Genomic DNA, 19,658 nt, shown 5'->3' on the forward strand with positions numbered 1-19,658 from the left:
ACGCTGACTTAACAGGTGCTGTCTTTGTTGAGTTCAAGTTGCCTTCCGGAGTTGTACCATAGTATTCGGAATCGTTAGTGCACCTACAGCTATCGTCACCACAGCGCTCTGGAGGCCAGGCAGTACCATGAGGAAAGCGGTAGATTTCGCCTAAATTCGATCGGAAGTTTTTAATGAGGCCACAACGTCCGCACCGAGAACTCGTGAAGGAATCAAAGCAGTCAGTGAGCCCGGCCGGGGCCACGCCGGTGCGGAGGGCGGGCTGGGAAAGCGCCGGGCCGGGCTGAAGGCGAGGCGGCTCCACGCCCCGCACCGCCGCTTAAAACCGCCGTCGAAAGGTGTGGCTTCGCCTTTCCTGTGCCGGCGGGGAGGGGACGGGACGGGACGGGACCTTTGCTCTTGCTGCAGCCGCCGCCACCCAAGACCCGCTGCTTCGCCCAGCCGCCCTCCCTCACATCCCGGCCCCCGCCCGCCCTGCCGCCCCCTGAGCTCGGGCTCTCCGGGCGGTGAATGCCGCTCTCCTCTCCGGCTGTGGGTCGGCTGTCCCTCCGCTGCCCGCTTCGCCCTCTCTCCGTCCCGCCGCCATGAGCATGAACGGCGGCTCGCACCCGCGGATCAACACGCTGGGCCGCATGGCGCGGGCCGATTCGGGCACCGACCTGCGCTACGAGATGAGCTCCCATGTGGTGGGCGGCGGCGGCGGCGGCACCCACACTCACAAGACCTACTATTACCAGAAGACCTACGGGGGGGACTACGCCTCCGACGGGTACGGGTAGGTGGTTAGGCTCACCTGTGGTTCTGTTGACCTCTTGGTCTCATTATTGATGCCACTGAGCATTGCTTCTGGAGTGCTGTTTGTGTTCAAGTCCAGCCCTGGCTTTATTGCTAGGACATCCTGATCGGATTGCAGCAGGATGAGAGTCCAGTGTATGCAGTAAGCAAACAGCAGCTGGCAACTTGAAGGCTACACGAAGTTACGTGTGCCAGCTGAGAATCGGGCTTTTGGGAATTAGGGACCCTACCCAGTGGTGAGAGCTGTGCTTAGCATCTGCTGCCCAGGACCAAAGAATGAAGGACCAAACTTGTGTTCTTCCCAAATTTGTTTGTTGCTTTGCACAATTCTTAGTTCTTCATTTCACCTTTGGTTTCGTTTGTACCTCTGATTAGCTGCTGCTGGGACATGTCCACCTACTGCTGCAGTAATACGAGAATACCTATTATTGCAGTATAATTAGAGCAATGCAGTGCTTTACCAAGGGAGAGTGCGTGTTAGGACTCCGAAGTATTGTCACTGTGTTGCATTTTTGAGGGTCCGTTTTGCCAGCAATGCTCCACTACGAGGAGTTATACTGCTTTTAAGAGGCAGACATGAAAAATTAATGACAGAGCATGTTGCTTCCTCACTATTCTTCCTGACTTCATTCCAGCACTGTTACAGTGGTGTGACTTCCCTGTTAGTCTGGCTTTCACTAGAGAATAAATACTTGCCTTTTACTTAGCATTCTTTGGCTTTTGTTAGGTAATGCAAACAAGTACGTAGTTTGCTAGATGCTTCTTTCTTTAGTTTTCAGTGGTTCCTTAGCACAGGCTTGATGAAGAGGTTAACAGTCTTCCATCAACATACTTTCATTGACTCTCTGTAAGATAATGTTCTTACCTCTTTTTTGGCAAGGAAGTTACAATGAAAGTTCCTTTTCACCTTATTCCAACGTCTTTCTGTGGAACTAAAGACCCTTGCTAATGAGATTGAAATACATATACGTATTTTATGTATAATGTACGTGAAGAGGTCTGACCATAACATTTATATAAGTAATTGCAATACGTTCTATATGCTTGCATCTTACGCATGGCATAGATTTGTTTTGGATTGGTGCTGACTTGAATGATGTGTCCCAAAAAATGATGGAAAAAAAACAGGCCTAATTTTGCACACGTGCAGAAAATGCTCTAAATCCTATGTGTGTTGTGCTTGCAGAACCAGGACCGTGGTCTCTGGAATTGGTTTTGGTGGTTGTTAAGCCTGATATTGTTAATGCTAAATTTCAGTGTCAGTTACCAAACCTGAAGACAGAGGCTTCTTTTTTTTCAATGAGGAAAATTCCTGTTGCTGAATTTTCAACGCAGTAGGATTCAACATAGGGTCTGGTCTTGTAAGATCTGGGGCGTATTCTGCCAAACAAGTCTGTGCTGAGTGTTACGTTAGTCACAGAGCAATATAAGCCGCTCCTTACCCTCAGGGCTCAGCAAGGTGCTTTTACAACGTTCCCAGTTTCTTCTGGCTTGGGAACTCAAGATGAGCTTGGCCCTGGGTACAGATACTCAGCTTGACGTTGAGTCACACACCCCTGAACTGCAAATTCATCAACCAAGTATTTATCAATGCCTTTGCAATGGGGAGATGCTAGCAGAGAAGAAGACAGTAGCAAGTTTTGCAGTTTTATTTGTCATGGCTGAGATCAGGCGAAAAAATAATAAAAAGAGCATAAGATTTGTGGTTACCAAGTAATGCATTGCTGCAAGAATTAATTGGTTTACACACAAGATATGTTTGAAGGTTGATGTACTGCCAGTGCCTTACATGTAGAAAAGGAGTCAGAAATTCATACTGAAGCCTTGAAATTACTTGCAGGGGGCTGGCAGACTGGGTAAATTTAAAATAAACAGATTCAGAATTGCAGTTTTGCCCATCCCGTTGGCCTTGTGGTGGTCTGCAGGATCCTGCCCAAGGTGAATCGCTGTGCTGTGCTGTGCTGGCCATGAGAGCTGCCCCAGTGACAAACAGAACTATCAGAAAGCAGAGAGTAAGGAATGTGCCTGAGCTGCCAAATGCCTGCAGTGCTAGCAGAGCCAGCAGGAGAACAGCTCTTATCAGTAGCTGGTAATGCTGCCACGAGGTAAAGAAACCACACTGTGCCTCTCCTAACTCACCTTTTTTATAGGTACTGGTGAGAGATCAATTCCATTGCAAGCTGTTCGTCTTTGAAAGCATGAAAGCTGCTTTCATGCGCAGCCATGTTTCGGGTGGCTGTTATTGGAGGGGCTGCAGTGCCGTGCCGTGCTGTGGGCTCCAGGTGCACCTCTTTCCCAGAGTGAGCAGTGCAGACATGCGTGTAGCCACCAGCCGCTGTCTCTGCAAATGGTGCCTTTGCTCTCAGTGACTCATCCCAGTGGCAAAAGTCCCGCTCAGGAGTGTGAGAATTTCTACAAACAGGTGTGGCCGGACCCCTTGTGAAACCCTGCAGCTTCCACTGCAAGCACCTGGCAGTTTTAATGTGTCAGCACTGACTTTTTTGCACACACCTAAAAGGATTAAGAGCCCAGTAATGTGAGATACAGATTTCTTTTGAGATTTATCACGTTGCAGTGTGTTCTGTGCTTTCAAATATGAAAGTGTTGGATGAGGCTGCAGCGTGCCAAAATGGAGCCAGTAAGAGCAAAGAATGCACAGAAGGAGAGCACACAAGAAAATTCCTGGTCATGGAATCACAGAATCATTTGAGTTGGAAGGGAGCTTCGAAAGCCATCTGGTCCAACTCCCCTGCAATGCACAGATTGTTTGCTGACAGTTGTGTTTGGCTGTCAGAGTTCAATTAAACTGTATTCAGGCAAACTGTAGTTTAATTTTTGGTTGTATTTGCATGGATATTGCTATTAACCACCTTTTATCGGTTTCTCTCCAGTGTATTGGTCAGACTTTTCCTACAAATCAAATCCATTCCCTAACGCTTGATTTCCAGGTGCACACAAACAGCTTGCTGATGACGGGTGCAGCCTGTGTGCTGGAGATTGCTGCTCCAGTTCAGGTTTTTCTTTTAACTTGTCTACCCTGACCATACCGGTAATCCCTTGATGAAGCTATTGCTTGTTCAAACAAGTTTGTGTGAATGGAGGAAAAAAAAATAGGAGGTGCTATTGTTTTGCCTATTTTAGCCTCCTTGATGAATTATGGGAATTGCTTGATAACTTCAGAGCTGCAAGAAGACCTTTCTTAAAGCTTCTTTTACTTTTTGAATAATAATTAGGAAAAAAAAAAAAAAGCGTTGGGTTTTTAAAAGGGTAAATATTTTGTAGAGCAATCAAAACATTTAACAGGGATTATTCTGACCTGTTGTGCATCCTCTTCAATCAGGTCTTTGGGTGAAAGTATCCCTTCTGTGCTTCTAAAGTATTAGGGAACTGTGAAGCAGTCCCCCGTGCTGCCAGCTGGACGTGCTTCTGTGTGCCCCCTCCAGAGTGCTTGTCTGGACTCACCGCCCTCTGACAACAGCAGCATGTTATTTCTTCTTTCTGGACAGTGGCAGCACTCATGGGGATAGCATTTACCAGTAAAGTGCAAACCTATTTCAGAAATACAGGGTTCACCAGCAAGGCAATGACTGAGCACAGCTCAGCTCAGTGGGCATTGAAGTGGAGAGGTGTTGCAGCAGGAACAGGCTGCAACAGGGCCTTGTGCTCTCTGTGTTTCTTTGGGAGAGCAGGAATGCAGCACAGCAAGGGAACCATGTGTTCTGCCCCACGTGTGTTCTGCCCTACCGTGAGGTAACAGGCCTATTATACAGAGCGATGGCAGCATGAAGGTGCTCTCCCATCCCTACAGCCACATCTTCACATCTGTGGCCCTCACACAATTGTAGGAGTTGGAAGGGACCTCTGGAGGTCTTCTAAACAGCATGTTGCACACAAAAGTGTCCAGATGGGTCTCGAATATCTGCAGAGAAGGAGACTCCACAGCTTCTCTTGTCAGCCTGTTCCAGTGTCTGTCAGCCTCACAGTAAAGAGATCTTTTCCCAATCAGAAGTGATTCTTCTGCGTTTTGAAGTATTCTCAGAGATTTAAAACAAAGACATTATCCCCATATGTTTTCTTTTCTACCTTTAGTAATTAATGATTATTAAAATCAAGTCATTTTAATAAAGAATTTGGTTTCATAGTGCCGTTTTAAAATTCATAAGTTGCCTTCAAAATATATATTACAGTCTGGCATGTCAAGATGCAGGTAGAAGGAGGTAGTTAAGGTCTGGAGCAGCCTGGGCTGTTTTGCTCAGCTCTGTTCCACAGGGTTTGCAGACACAAAGCAGCATAGCCGTTAACCAGGATCTTGCAAAATGTGTGTATTTTTCAGTAGGTGCCCCTGCGCTCCTATATTGTAAATCTGGCTGAAAGGTCCAAGCTCCACTTCCCTTTCTGTGCAGATAGTTGGAAGGTCTGAAAATTCTTTCTGTATTTACAGCTGTGCTCTAGACCAAGTGAAAATCTGGCCTATGTCTTATTGCCTGGTGTGTCCGCAATGTTGATGCTGCAGGATCCCATTCACATGTTGAAGCTTTGGATGATGTTGGGTTAAAACCAAATCAAAATGTCATCATGACTGCTATCAACAATTACTTTAATACTGTTCATGTAAATGAGAAGAGAGAGGACAAGAGGGAATGAATTTAAACTGAAAGAGAGGAGGTTTAGATTAGGAAGAAATTCTTCACTCAGAGTGTGGTGAGACAGCGGCACAGCTGCCCAGAGAAGCTGTGGGTGCCCCATCCACAGAGGTGTTCAAGGCCAGGTTGGATGGGACATCAGCCTGAGCTGGTGGTTGGCAACCCTGCCCACAGCAGGGGAGTTGGAACTGTATCTTTGAGGTCCTTTCCAATGCAAGCTATTCTATGATTCTAAAATACCATTCGTAGGTAAACCACTATGTGTGTTACGTGAGAACTGTCAGGGTCCTATGTCCTTCTGAGGGCCACAAACATCTTTTTAAAGAGGACTTAGCTTACATGAGTGTACTTCAGAAGTCCAGGTTCTTTTGTGCCTCCGCATTGTAATGCCACCGAGTTAGGATTTGCAAAGATGTCTATGGTCCAGTGTTTTTCTCCTTCCTGTACACTATTGTGTAGAATATGGTATGTCTTTGTTTGGATTTTTACTTCTACCTCAAGGTTGGATTTCTCCTTACTCTATGTAGGGGTTTTTGCTTTGATCTATTCATTCTCATTAAAGGCCTGTTGGCTTCAGGAGGAAGTGTATCAGAATCACGGAATCACAGAAACGTCAAGGTTGGAAAAGACCTACAAGATCATCCAGTCCAACCATCCAAATCAGAGTTGAGGGTTTTGAAACTGCTTATGAAATAAATACCTTCTCCTTGCATGGGTGACAAGTATTTTATTTGTGTCCGTGTTGGATTGTCCTCATTGTATCTGATAAATCAACCAATATATGTTGAGGTAAGCTTTTCTAGAGTATACTTGTGCAGCTAAATCCTCTTTGAGATGTAAAGGCCTCACATCATGTTGTCTTGGTGGAGCTCTTCCTCTAGACCATAATCTCTTCTGTGGGCTTCTGCTGGTTCTGGCCGTGCCCCAGAATGCTGAGCTGCCGTGCTCTTTCCTGGTTTCATTTTGTGTGGCTACAACTTCTGCTGTTATTTTTGATTATGTCTTTATTTAGACAGACTAGAGAGCCTCAAATGTTTGCTGCTTTCTTCTTGTGAATGCCCCCATAGCAATAAACAAAGAAGTTACAGGTCTACATTTAAAGATTTTAGTAGTTCACACTGAAGCTCACGCTACAAGGCATTTATTCCTGCCTTCAATCCATTCTGCCTATCTGTATTAAGCCATCTTAAGCTTTCCAACTTTTTGAATTTTTGGGCAGTAGTGCTGGATGTGGTATTCTAAAGCAGTGGAATGAACACACAATACTTACAATTCTGTATTTTTCTGTCTACCAACTTGTTCTTGTAGTTTGGTTTTAAAAGCACCTTTTCTTCACAATTTCTCCTAGTGTTAACTGTGACAGTCATTGTTTGGACATTATTCAGACTTCTCTCAGTGTAAGGTGAGCTAATGGCTTTGAGGTCAGTCAAGTTACACAGAACTCGGTGGAGGAATGCTAATTTATTAGAGTAGAGGTCTGGTTCCTTTGGCTTTAATGGACATCGGGCGTTTGTAGCTATCAGGAGATGATTACAAAAGCAATTGAAGAATAAAATACCCTTCTTATGTTCCAAAAAGAGAAAATCATGTGGAAGAATCCTCTCTCTTCTTTAGTGTTTCATTAATGAGCGTAATTGTAGGTATAATTAATGTAAATTTTAGATGCAGTCAGATACGTCTCGATCCAAACACAACAGCGAGGCCTAAGGTGAAGGAATTATTTAGAAAAGGAAACCAATGGGGAAACCTGGCATAAAATCAGTTGTGCAGCTGCTTTCTTTAAGCTGTTTCCAAGATATACAGGCATGCATAGCACAGTAGGGTGTACAGTGTTTATGCAGCCATAGGTCACGGTGTAAGCAAGAGTTGTGTGTGTACAGCTTGTTTTAGGTCATCCAGTGATTCTCCAGTCCTGCCTCTGTTTTCAAAGGTTTATTCCCAGATATTGACAAGAACAGCTTTAAAGTTTTTGTTATCACTTATTCAAGAAATGCTCATAGGAAGGAGAATGACAGGCTGCTAGAGGAAGAGCTACACACACTTCAGAAGCCCTCTTAAAGGGAACTGTTGAATGTTTCCCTTCACAGCAGTGATTTTTCCCAAGGACAGCTCTACCATGTGTCACAGTTCCTTTTGCAAAGTATGATCGGAGTCAATGGAAAGTTTTGCAGGGTATCCAAATGACATCCTGGTTATGTAGCGTTGGACGGGCTTGCACAGAAACAGTCTTTTTGATATTAGTGTTGTATGGAAGATTTGGGCCTCCACTGAATTAAAATGGAGGATGTTACCTGCTATGAACACCGCAGTCAGAGAACTAGGCAAGGCGTGGAAGCCTCTTTGTTTCTTATCCTCTCTTAGTAAGGTTTACTTCAGTTCTACTGGCAAGCGCCTGGGTTTGGGAGCTGCCTGAGCTTGCTTGGGAGCTCTGATTCTATCAGCAAGGAATGATTCCTAGCTTGAAGCACCTCACCCACCTTCAACTAGCAGTGGCTCGCTTTGGTGGCAGGATCCCAAGGTGACCAAATCCTGGAAAAGCAACTTTCTGGTGGTGCAGTTGCAGTGGATTATGTACAAGACAATAGTAACGATCCCACTATCTACCTTTGCTGTTTTCTCCTCTAGTGTTTCTTAACTAGTAGTTTTACATGGCACCCCCAAGATTCCCTTTTACACAGTTGTGAAAAAACAGGTCCTCTGACTCCAGCCCCTATATCTGTTTTTGTAATAGCTTAAGCATCTTGTAATGCCTTTTTTGAGACACTGCACTGATTTTTTTTAATAATTTCCTCTTATAAAAAGGCCCTTTGTATACTTGTATAGACGTGTGTGTTCATGCACTTGCATAGCAGAGAATCCTGTGATCTTTTTATACTCCTAAGTTCAGTGGCTGGCATGATAACGTATGCAATAATGTAACTGCATTCTAATGTGTTGACTCTAAGAAAGACCATGAATAATTTATTTATACTGTGCTACTGTCAAAATTTCGTCTGTCAAAGCTGCAAATACCTGTACTGGAGGAAAACCTTTCTCTTAACTTCATGGGAGGCTCCATCTTCTGCACGATCCTGCGGTGAAGTTATTCCATGTCTGCTGATGCACGATGTCAAAGTTGCTCTACCATTGTGGAATCAGCATTAAACTTCACAGTGAAGATATGGAGGAGAGAGCAGACCAAGCATGTTTCTGCCACCAAAGCTTAACTAGATTTTTTATTTCACGTAACTTCTTGTGGCTCTTGGGAATTCCTACTAAACATTTCTCTTTGTAAATTGTGCTTACTTTGTACTTACTTCATCTTATTCTTCTCTTCCCCAACAGTCAGAATGGAACCTGTACAGTTACCAGACGTCAGAACACCATTCAGGAGCTTCTGCAAAACTGTTCAGATTGCCTGATGAGAGCTGAGCTCATAGTACAACCTGTGAGTGCTTTTTCTTCTTAGAAAAAGTGATTATGAATATTTGTAGGGAATGAGTGCTGCATTGTTAACTGAATACAGTGGCTGTGGTTCTTCATCTCTTTTCGACCCTTTAAGCTATTTACGTGAGGCAGCTGCCACTTACCCTTAGAGTGGAGTGACATACATCCTTATGGATCTCTTGCTTCTGCCTACAGTCATTGATCAGTAAAACTGATTGATGTGCAGCTGGTTAAAATAAGGACACCTTTTTGATTTTAAAAGGCAAAATGCAGAACCGAAAAAGAACAATAAAACACCTTTTGAACAAATTCTAATGCATCTAATTTTTCATCTTATCAGTGATCAAGGCCACTACTGATGAAGATGCTAATAATGTTATGGCCACTTACCCTCCCTTAGTGTATCCTGTCAGGTGTCATAACCGTCATAAAAACCTTCACCACATTTGTTTTTACAGCTGATTTCTAAAGAAGCATTTGAAATAAGCTTAAAATCTGGTCAGCTGTTTGATCTGAGCTATGTACAGATGATCTTTGCTGTGTGCTTTGCTGTGTGTCACACAAACCCACTGTATCTGGGGATGGGTTACTCGTCACTAAGTCAAAGGAAGTGCAGGATGGTGAGCACATCTTGCTGTTGAGGCCATTGAGTTCTAGAATCTGTTTGCAGTACTTGCAGTAGAGGAAATTTAATGTGCACTTTTTGACCCTCAGTGAACAGAAAATTCTTCTGGGAATGAACTCTGTTGTTAGCAGTTTATTTCCTTTTCAGTGGTACAGCATGTGAGAGCGTATTTGCATAAAAATCAATGCCATAGTAAATAATGCCTCTTGTTAAGGATTAATATTATTGCAGTGAAGTTAAAAGGAAGTGATGTTTAGTTCCAGCTTGGTGACACAACATTGCTGTTTTTTTGTTTGCTGTTTTTTTCCCGTGGGACTAAGTAACGAGGCCCATCAACATTTTCTTTGCAGAATCAAATCACAGCTGGATTATGTTTAGTTCAGCATGGCCTTGTCAGTGCAGGGTGAGATCAAAAGGCCTTGTCTTCCTTCTCTGAAGCACCATGACCATGCTGGTCCAGTGCACTGGAGACACCTGGCAATGCAGCTGATCCCAGGCAGATGAGATGCAGGGTGTATTTTGTGAGAAAAGAAGCAATGGCTGTAGCTCTTAGAATCTTAGGAAAAAATCTGAAGAATTTGGAGAAGAGATCACCAACTCCAGCTTGGACAGAATGTTTGATTCTTGTCTTCTAAACACAAAAGCCATTCCTACTTCATGAGGTCTTAAAAACTCAGTGCACTGAGTGCTGCCTTGACTCCTCTGAAATAAAACTCAGTCATAATGTGCTGTTGTTTATGGAAATGTTTATCTGGTACTTTATTTAAAATTTTTTCTGTATGTTTTATTTGTAATTAGGACTTTCAAATGATTATGAATCTTTTAGTAATTGGACTTCAGCTAATTAAATCTGTCAATCAGAGACCTAGCAGTTGAAACCTTTTATTCTTCTTAAAAATTATTGGTCCTCATAGCATCACTCTTAAAACAATGTGAAGTTTATGCAGTAAATATTTAATCTCCATCTTTTTTTTTTTTTTTTTTTTTTTTAATTTTAGGAATTGAAATATGGTGATGGTGTTCAGATTAGAGGAAACAGAGATCTGGAAGAATGTTTTGCACAGGCAAATGACCAAATGGACATCCTGGATGGGCTGATCAGAGAGCTAAGGCAGATGAATCAGCCCTGTGAAATGTATCAGAAAAGGTATTACCAGGGAAAGGCTGGGGCAGAGAACGTGATTGATACAATCCTGTGGTATTTGAAACGTTCTCTGATGTGGCAGGCAGAAAATAATAACATAGAAAGAAATGGTAGTGATTTTTTTTTAATGTCTTGGTTGTCACAATTTAATGTTAGACATGATATTTTTTTTTTTTACAACCTGTGCTATCAGCATTTATTTTTGAATATCTAATGGTTCAGTAAAAGATGGGAATTGTATTGTTTTCATGTTTTCTGGGTGTTTGCCTGATAGAAAGTAACTGGTTCCTTCCCTTTCAGGTTGCTTCAACTTCAGGAGCAAATGCGTGCTCTGTACAAAGCCATCAGTGTTCCCCGTGCCAGGAGGGCCAGCTCCAAAGGTGGTGGTTGCTACTCCTCTCAGAGTGGTTCAGGCTGGGATGAGTATACAAAACGTGTCACAAGTGAATGCTTAAATTGGATGAGGCAACAGAAGGTAAATCTGTACAAAACCTGGAGACAGTGATAAAACCTAATTTTGCTTATGAATATCACCTTGTCATGCAGTGATGTTATGAATGCTAGTAGAGCATTAAAACTATGTTTAGATGATAGTAAGTTGTTCCAAGTTCCTCTTTTTTTTTTTTTTCCTCTTCTTTGCAGCATTTTTATGAGTGGTGAGTTTCCACTAAAATACAAAAATGGATTTGGAGATCTTCTTTTGCAGGGGAAAAAGTGGAAGTCAGATTTGAAAACAAAAAATGAGACACAACTGTTAACATAACAAAAGACATTGGCATGTTTGTGCTAGAGATTATGGTGTTCATTATTTCCTTCCTTCCTTCCACATACTTCCTTAATGCTTTTTAACTCTTTACAGATGAGGCCAACTTCATAGATTTAACTACTACCCAGTATTTTGCAATTTTTCTTCCTCTACTACATTCTTATCAAAGTGGGAGCTAGAAAGTAGAGTTAACTTCCACAGGACTAAACTTCCAGAAGTTGCTGCCTTAAAAGCAGCTTCAGCGTTTTCATGTGTACCTGTTGCATGCACAGAATAAATTTGCCTATCCACAGCTGTTGATGGTATGGCCTGGAGTAGAAGCATGCATTAAGAGCCTGAAGTGTTCTTGTGCTGCTGGTGTGGAAGTTTTGTGTTTGTAGTTGGACAGCACTTACTGAGAGATAGTTAGGAGAAAAAGGAGCAGGGAGGCCCGAGACAGAATTTGCAGACTCCCTGTAATTTGAAGTTGCAGTATTTTTATCTCTCTTTTATTAGGTTGTTGCTTAGTGATCCTGTCATTGTTATCTACATATGGTGTTTACCAAGTGGCTGCTATGCAAACCAAATGAGCAGAGGAGAGCTGTGTACAGTTCCCATACTTATGTGAGTGCCAGTCATAGTCTGGTCTTCCAGTGCCCTCCCGTATCACGACCTGTCTTAGAGGAAGAAAGGGAAGTGGAGATGCACTCCTCTGAGTGCTAACATTTATGGGCATTGTGCCAGTAGAGCAGCAGCAGATAATGATTGCTCTTCACGTACTGTGGGAGAGTAGGCTGATTATCAGACCTGCCATGGCTTGAGGAATGATGTTGGACAGACACTGGGCCTCCTTCCAGTGATGAAAGATTCTGAACATGCTGCACCTCGCAGAGATGCCAGTGACTCCCTGCTCAGGCACCCCTCACTGAGCAAGCACTTTACAGCTGAGTTCCCACACAATAGCTGCAGTGAAAGAAAAAGACTCACTCTCCTTTTCAGTCTCTAAAGCAAAGCTGAGGCTTCCTATTTGGCTTTTGAGCTTTTTTTTTTATTAGGGAAGGTTTATTTTCAACTTTGCAGCATACCTCTCCTTCCCTCTCTCTTACTATCGGCTCATGTTGTGACCAAGATAACATGATGAGATAGCAGAAAAAAAGTCTGAGCAGCTGTGGTGGTTTTCTGCCTGTGTTTTTTGTATCTTGTGTCCGGATGGTGTGCTGACAGGAGAGCCAGGTGGCAAGAGGGCTGGTCAGATTTCCACTGCAAAATTAAGGAAGGTGGACTGATATCCAGAGAGCCTTTGTTTGCATGTTGGCAGTCTTTCAAGTCTGTTGCTACGGACTCTCTAGACTGTATAAATATAATTGAGAAGGGTCAAAGTCCTGTAACTTTTAGATAGCTGAATGTAAAATGGTTTCATTTCTCAGAACATTTTCAGCCCTTGCCTTTGAACCCCTACGCCTGAGTGTGGTTCAGGCTTAATTGACATCTGTTGACTCATAGAGATTTGGCCCCAGGCTGGTAATTACCAAATTGAGTCCCAACCCAAGATTAAGATACATAATTCTCTACAGTGCATATGCTCACAGAGGCATTCATGAAAGGATGGATTGTGATTGTCTTCACAGAGCAAAAGATGCTTTGGAATTTGAGGATTTGAGCTGTCAATTTGGTGGATTTTAGTATTTGCAAATAATGAAACCAAGAACTGGAGTCAGACAGTTTTCAAGCTAGGAATTATCCAGGTGTATTACTGTTCTTTCAAATGCTGTTTCTAGAGATTTTTCTTCATCATCCTATAATAAAAGTTGCCGAAGTACAAGACAAAAAACGTGTTTCATAATCTTTTCAATTTATTTAATACATATCTTGGCTTCTTTTTTTTTTGTTGTTGTTTGTTTTTTGTTTTTAAATTAATTACTTGTTTTTTTTTGTCTGCTTGACTGAATTTAACTGAAGTCAGTGGTGTTACTTTCATGTAATTAAAATGGTATGTAGTGTACTGGACTGCAGAACAGGATTGTACATTTTCACATGTATTATGAACAGTGTTGTAGAAAACTTTATACTAATGAGTGTGCTTCATCTTATCTAATTTCAAACTTAAGTATATTCCCTACTTTGTTTCTTCTATTTTGAGAGCCTCTCACGCAGTTGAAGTAAAGGCAATTTAAAGACATTTTTAACCCCCATTCTAAATTACAGTGCAGTTTTACTTCTTACTGCATGATCATGTTTCTTTCAACCTTGTTGCTCTGATTTAGGTTATAGTGTCTTGTTTGAAATGAAAGTACGAATGCTGTCCCTTTTTCCTAGGCTGAAATGGAGCTGGTGAAATGGGGGTTTGATGCAGCATCCATTGAGCAACAGATTAGTGACCACAGAAGAACTCACAATGCCATTGGAGACTATCGCTGGCACCTGGACAAAGTCAAAACAGATCTGGTAATTACTGTCTTCCCTTACGCGTTGCTTGGTCTGGATTTGTAACCTTGGCTTGCCAATGTTCCACTGCAGCAAGTAACACTGAACAGCAGAGCTTCTCTTGAGAAAGCATTGATGTAGTGATAGCAACAACTTTCCACTGTAATATTTATTATTTCACAATTATTTTGTGCTCCGCTTCTTTCCTTAGAATTTTATAATGAAAATTTAGTGTTATTTAATGTTTCATCATTGTGTACCCACACTGGCAATTATGTATTGGGATATTTTTGGTGAGAGAATGGCCAAGAGTTATTGTTTTCATTTTCTTAAGTTAACATGAGGAAGTGAAAGGATTATGTAGGTGCTTAGCCCAAACTGTGGGCTAAGTTTAGAACTTTTTTGTGTTTGTTTAATCCTTTTGCAGTTTCTCATCTATCTAAGTTTTGTGATTGGAATAAAGAAGTGCAGTAGTTAATTTCTTCAGTTATTAGCCCAACAGCTAGGTGTAGGAGAAAGGCTTACTTTATCTCAACTCTTTTCTGTTAATTCCTCAAGTGGACAAGAGGAGAGGGAGTTGGATCTAAAGGAAAAAAGATTTTGGTTCTGGAGCTCTGTTTTCTCAGACAAGCTGGAGTGGAAGGGTTATTTTTCCCTTGTTCCTTCTACTTATTCAAAAAGTAGGAAGGGTAGCCCTATCAATTATTAGTTTCAAGGTTATGCACACTCCCACTCATAGAAGCAAGAATAAAATCAGAGCATGCTGCTCAGGTCATAATTTACACTACTTCATAGTCTTTACAAAGCTCAAGGACTGGATTGTTCCCCATAGCCATTTAGAGTCTGATTCAGAAAGAGATCCGATTTTGGAAGCTGTTGTGGTATTACAAGGTTTATGTTCCACCTTGCTTATGAACATCTCTGTGGGAAATTTGTTTGCTCAAGTCTTGTTTTTATACTTCTGGTCCTCCACTGGTGCAAACCTGCTGCTGACCTGTTTGGATCCGTTGCAGACATTGTGAATTACCACCTGAAGTTTTAGCATTGTGGTGCTGGCTCTGTAAAGAAAGGCAATTTCTAAAAGGCACACTACATGTTTGCTCTTTATTTCAGCGTGAGAAGGCTGCCGTTCATCAACTGGAGGAAGAATACGAAGGACTGCTGGTGAGCACAGGATGTTTTCATGTCTGATGCCTTCTATGATAAATGTTTTTTGTTCTAACACTGGTGTGAGAGCCAATATAGGTGCATATATAAGTAGTGCCATTCAGCAGTGCTTTGTAGCTTATATAAGGCTCAGTTTGAAGCATGAACTTGAGATTAATTCATTGCCAGGTTTATAATTGATTTACCCTCACCAGAAAGTTCCTACTTTGCACCAGGTGAAGGTGTTGATCACTAAGCAGGTGCAGAGTAGTAGTCTACTTCCTTAATAGGAACTGATATAGCAGCAAAGTTGGCCTATGTTAGGAGGACTGTGTGTCTTGCCCATGTCATCATGTAAAACACAGAGAATCTTGTGCAAATTATAGACTTAACCCGTGGGATTGGAAGCTGTTTCCTGTGTGCATTTCAAATAGCAGATATGCAGTATGATGCAAGGACAGAGAGAATCTTCTCATGAATTATTATCTGTGCAAAAGGCACTGCTACAAAATGAAGGGTATATTATCAGCAGCAAATGGAAGTAAAAGCCAGGTTAAATTTTCAGGCGTTTTATTTTCCCCATGTCTTTTCGCTTGCCTGCCTGCATATCTGCTGCATTTGTTTGAAATGACTGAAGAACCTGGTGACTTCAGATCCCTGTTGTTCTTCAAATCCGTGCATGTTATCCCTTGTCCATTGCCAGCAGATTTTATAGCTGTGCAGATTTTACTGTTATTCTTAGTTCAGATAAAAAACGCATGAATGTGCATGCTGTTCTCTTGGCTTCCCCTTCTCCACCCAGCACAGCCTCTTCTGTGTTTATTGCTTCTCATTTTGGAATTCCTTGCAGAAATACTCCTTTGAGAGAATGGATCAGCTCCGTCAATTCCAGAACCTTATCCAAGCAACCAGCAGAGAGATCATGTGGATCAATGACTGTGAGGAAGAGGAGCTTCTCTATGACTGGAGTGACAGGAACACAGATATCTCCAGGAAGCAGGAGGCCTTCTCTGTAAGATAGCACAATCTCCTTCTGCTTGCCCTGGAATTTTCTTTTGGCATATTGAGGGAGGAGCAGCTTGTCTCAGGGGAACTGATCATGGCATTTCTTCACTAAGAATCTATTGATTTTTTTTGTTTGTTTGTTTGGTTTTTTATTGTCAAAACACTGTTGGATTAAGTTCTATGTGACAACCTTTTGAATCAAGATTAAACATCAACTGGAAGATAATACTCCCACTCAGCCACCTGTGTATTCATTTGACCTTGGATACTAGCTTTATCAGTACAGTTCATTGAGGGCTAGTAATTACATGTAGCCTGTGTATGCATGCTAAACTAGAGGACTTGAATCAAGCTGCCCAGTTCTCCCTGTTAGGGCTTATGCAGGGGCCAGTGATCCCTGATGTGGTCCTGATCTCTTCACCAGGTACTAGGGGTACACATGAGGGAACTACTCTCTTTTCCCCTGATGGTCTCAGCACATTGAGAGCACCATCAGGACTGGCTTGCAGTTCTCCTAATTGTTTTCTGTGGGTACAAATGGAAATTGAGCATGTGTTTCTTTAGCCAACGTTGGTGCTGGTCATCAGAGTAAAAGAGAAATGAAAGTCACACCATTAAGGAGATTCTCTATTCTTTTTCAGTTGGTTGTTATGGATCTTGCAAGATACACTAATTCTTGCTTTCATCATTCCTCTTCAACAAGAAAAGCTTCATTTTGGGTGCTTTGCTCTATGAAGTGGCAAGCCTAGAGACTAGAACTAAAATGACCACCTTCTTTGATTCTTCTGACTTCATATGTAGCATTTAGTAGAATTAACATGCACTGTTAGCAGGGATAATTTTATACAATCATTGCTTTTATGCAATCATTATACAAACTACCAGGAAAAAGTTAAGTAAATCACTCTAAGTTCTGTGCCTTTGGAAGCTCATTTAACACTGTGTTTTGGTTATTAGAAACGTATGAGTGAACTGGAGCTTAAAGAAAAAGAACTCAACAAGCTAAAGCAAGAAAGTGACCAGCTTGTGCTCAACCAGCACCCTGCTTCAGACAAAATTGAGGTGAGTTAAGCTTCATGTGATTTAACTTGCTCCTTTAGTTGCTGTATGGGAAAAGTTTGTAGTGAAAGTCGACAAATGAAATGCTGCATTTAGACATGAGAACAGCTGGCTTGCCAAAAACCCTATCAATTTTTATCCAATTGTGAGAACTGCTCTAATAAATGTTACTACCTCCTGCAAACCTGCAGACACAGCTACTGAAGACTTCTTAAGAGCTTGAGAGATCTCATTGCTACCAAATTTGATGATGGATGCATGTAAAAATGAATATGGGGGCTTAGGGAGTTGTCTAAATACATTGAAATTGCTGTATTTCATGTGAGTTAACTTCAGTGCAGTGGAATATAGTAGGAAGACATGCCATTCTCCTGCTATCTCAAGAGGCATGTTTTGAAGATAGCCACACCCTCTAAGGGTTTATATTTAATCTAGTGCAAATACTTTTTGCAGCTGAAATTTATAGTATGTTTCTACACCTTAATCAAGACTAAGGAAAAATCTTAGTCTCTAGGAACTGCTGTTGTTTTAAATGTGTGAAAGAACCCACAAAAACAAAGTTCTTTCTCCCTTTCAATATGTTTAGTGTGTAATTTGCTATCGTACTGTGTAGAATTCACTCATCATTCACTGTGTGATCAGTTTCTGCCTTAAAGAAAAATCATTGTGGGCTTCAGCAGTGAAGTAAAAAGCAGTATGTAACTTTCCAAATGATTTACATGAAGGGTATGTGAGACGTCTTGCTATAGAAGTAGCCATCATGAAAAGTTGTTTGACAGTTCCCCTTGGAAGGAGGACAGTTTGCCATTGAAATGTTTCATGTACACTGCTGTTTTTGCATTTCACCCCTTTGTTCATGCACTTCAGGCTTTATGCTGATCAAACAAAATTCAAGTCAAGAACAGGTTTCTCTTTATAACCCACAAACAGGTATGTAACTGCCTTCAGTTAGGTAGACACTTAGAAGCAGGGAAACTATTTGCATGAGTTACCTTATTCTGGTGTACATTAGTTTGCTCTAGTAGATATTTACTCTCTACAGAAATTCAAATTAAATAATTGTGCTTGAGTCTGGATACAGAAGAGAGATCCATGTGGTAATTTGAGTTCTGGATATTATTTGTTCTCTTAGGCCTACATGGACACACTGCAAACTCAGTGGAGCTGGATTCTTCAGATCACCAAGTGCATTGATGTTCATTTGAAAGAGAATGCAGCTTACTTTCAGGTGGGTAGTGATTACTTTTGTATTATGTGAGTACTAGGCAAGTACTTGTTCACAAATGGTTACTTTAAACTTCATGTTCTCGCATCAAAACATTTAAAACATACACACTTAGAAAAAGAACTGACTGACTTCTAAGAGCTCACTTCACTAGCTAGCAATGCAGGGTAACATAAAACTGTGTTTATGCTTTTCCACCAGTAAGAATTGTGACGGCTGTCTACATGTTTTGCTCATGTTAGGGTTTTAAGAAAGTAGTTGACAAATTGTGAATGTGATTAATAGTTTGTGGGAGATCTGTCCCATCCTTCAAAAGTTTGGTTAAAAGCATAAATCCTACCACAGGTATTTTTTCTGTACCAAAATCTTCTTAAATCCATGCACAATTAGATGCAACACAGCGTTATCGAACTGTTGTAAATGCTGCAGTTCTGCTGGATGTGAACTGGGATTTCTCATGAAAGGAGTCCATTAATTTGTGGTAGACATTTCTGTGAGCACTGTGTGCAGCTGAAATCACAACTCTTTTCCTGTAGTTCTTTGAGGAGGCCCAAGCTACAGAGAGCTATCTGAAGAATTTGCAGGACTCCATCAGAAAGAAGTTCATATGTGATAAGAGCATGTCACTTCAGAGCTTGCTGGAGCAGATCAAGGAGCTGGAGGTACTGTTCCATCCTACTCACAGATAATGTTCTGCCTTGCATGGATAATAGTTGACCCCTTTAGAGACCAAATATTAACCCAAATATAATGGAATGTTGATAAACAGTACTGAGTGAACTGGAATCATTAATGATATATTCATCTCCTTTTCTTGAGATAGCCTACAAATGGGTACAAAAAACAACAGCTTGTTAAAGTTGCAAAAATAATTTATTTGTTGTTTTTCTTCTCTTTCTTCAAGCTACAATTTTACATTATAGGGTTAAGACTCATCCCCCTGTAGATAAAGGAATTTTTGCCTACAGTGAGCTCCAGATATATGCCTCTAAATAAACTAGTGGGAACTAGATGTGGTTTCTTTTTAGAATGAGTTTTTAACCTACAGTTGATCTTTGCAGAATGAACGAGAGAGAATTCTTGAATACAAGAGGCAAGTGCAGAGTTTGGTGAATAAATCCAGGAAGATTGTGCAGCTGAAGCCACGTAACCCAGATTACCGGAGTAACAAGCCCATTATACTCAAGGCTCTGTGTGACTACAAACAGGATCTGGTAATGTGTCCCTTTTTTAGCTGAAATGAAAATAATGTAAACTAAAATATAGCAAATGATTTAGTAGACAAACAATTGAGCTGATAGGTGTAACATTTTTGCAAGTAGGAGTATGAAGTTAATGGTGGTGATTTCTTCCTCTGAAGTGTTGGATATGCTGGAGTTTATTTCTGTGTTGTCTCTTAACAGCATGCTTACGTGTATTTT

General features: G+C 41.4%; 1 protein-coding gene and 1 long non-coding RNA gene across 5 annotated transcripts in view; one reads left to right on the forward strand and one right to left on the reverse strand.

Annotated features, from left to right (window-relative positions):
- Positions 1 to 425: 425 nt before the first annotated feature.
- DSP (desmoplakin) overlaps positions 426 to 19,658 on the forward strand; it is a 37,069-nt gene continuing 17,836 nt past the window's right edge. The window contains exons 1-11 of one of the 4 annotated variants that reach the window (XM_052697913.1): positions 426 to 769; positions 8,763 to 8,865; positions 10,488 to 10,636; positions 10,934 to 11,108; positions 13,695 to 13,823; positions 14,916 to 14,966; positions 15,799 to 15,960; positions 16,911 to 17,015; positions 18,145 to 18,240; positions 18,774 to 18,899; positions 19,299 to 19,451. In XM_052697913.1, coding sequence (XP_052553873.1) covers positions 585 to 769; positions 8,763 to 8,865; positions 10,488 to 10,636; positions 10,934 to 11,108; positions 13,695 to 13,823; positions 14,916 to 14,966; positions 15,799 to 15,960; positions 16,911 to 17,015; positions 18,145 to 18,240; positions 18,774 to 18,899; positions 19,299 to 19,451 — 1,434 coding nt within the window. In that variant the 5' untranslated portion in view covers positions 426 to 584. Of the gene's footprint in view, positions 776 to 8,762; positions 8,866 to 10,487; positions 10,637 to 10,933; positions 11,109 to 13,694; positions 13,824 to 14,915; positions 14,967 to 15,798; positions 15,961 to 16,910; positions 17,016 to 18,144; positions 18,241 to 18,773; positions 18,900 to 19,298; positions 19,452 to 19,658 lie in introns of all 4 variants that reach the window. The other 3 variants (XM_052697912.1, XM_052697914.1, XM_052697915.1) reach the window with 3 other exon arrangements.
- Positions 2,430 to 3,218, reverse strand: LOC128087917 (uncharacterized). Its single transcript, XR_008210071.1, has 2 exons — positions 2,935 to 3,218; positions 2,430 to 2,769 (listed from the first exon to the last, which is right to left on the reverse strand). It is a non-coding gene; the product is annotated as an uncharacterized LOC128087917 (long non-coding RNA).

This window comes from Tympanuchus pallidicinctus, unplaced genomic scaffold (assembly GCF_026119805.1).
Source record: "Tympanuchus pallidicinctus isolate F22 unplaced genomic scaffold, pur_lepc_1.0 scaffold31, whole genome shotgun sequence".
NCBI lineage: Eukaryota > Metazoa > Chordata > Aves > Galliformes > Phasianidae > Tympanuchus > Tympanuchus pallidicinctus.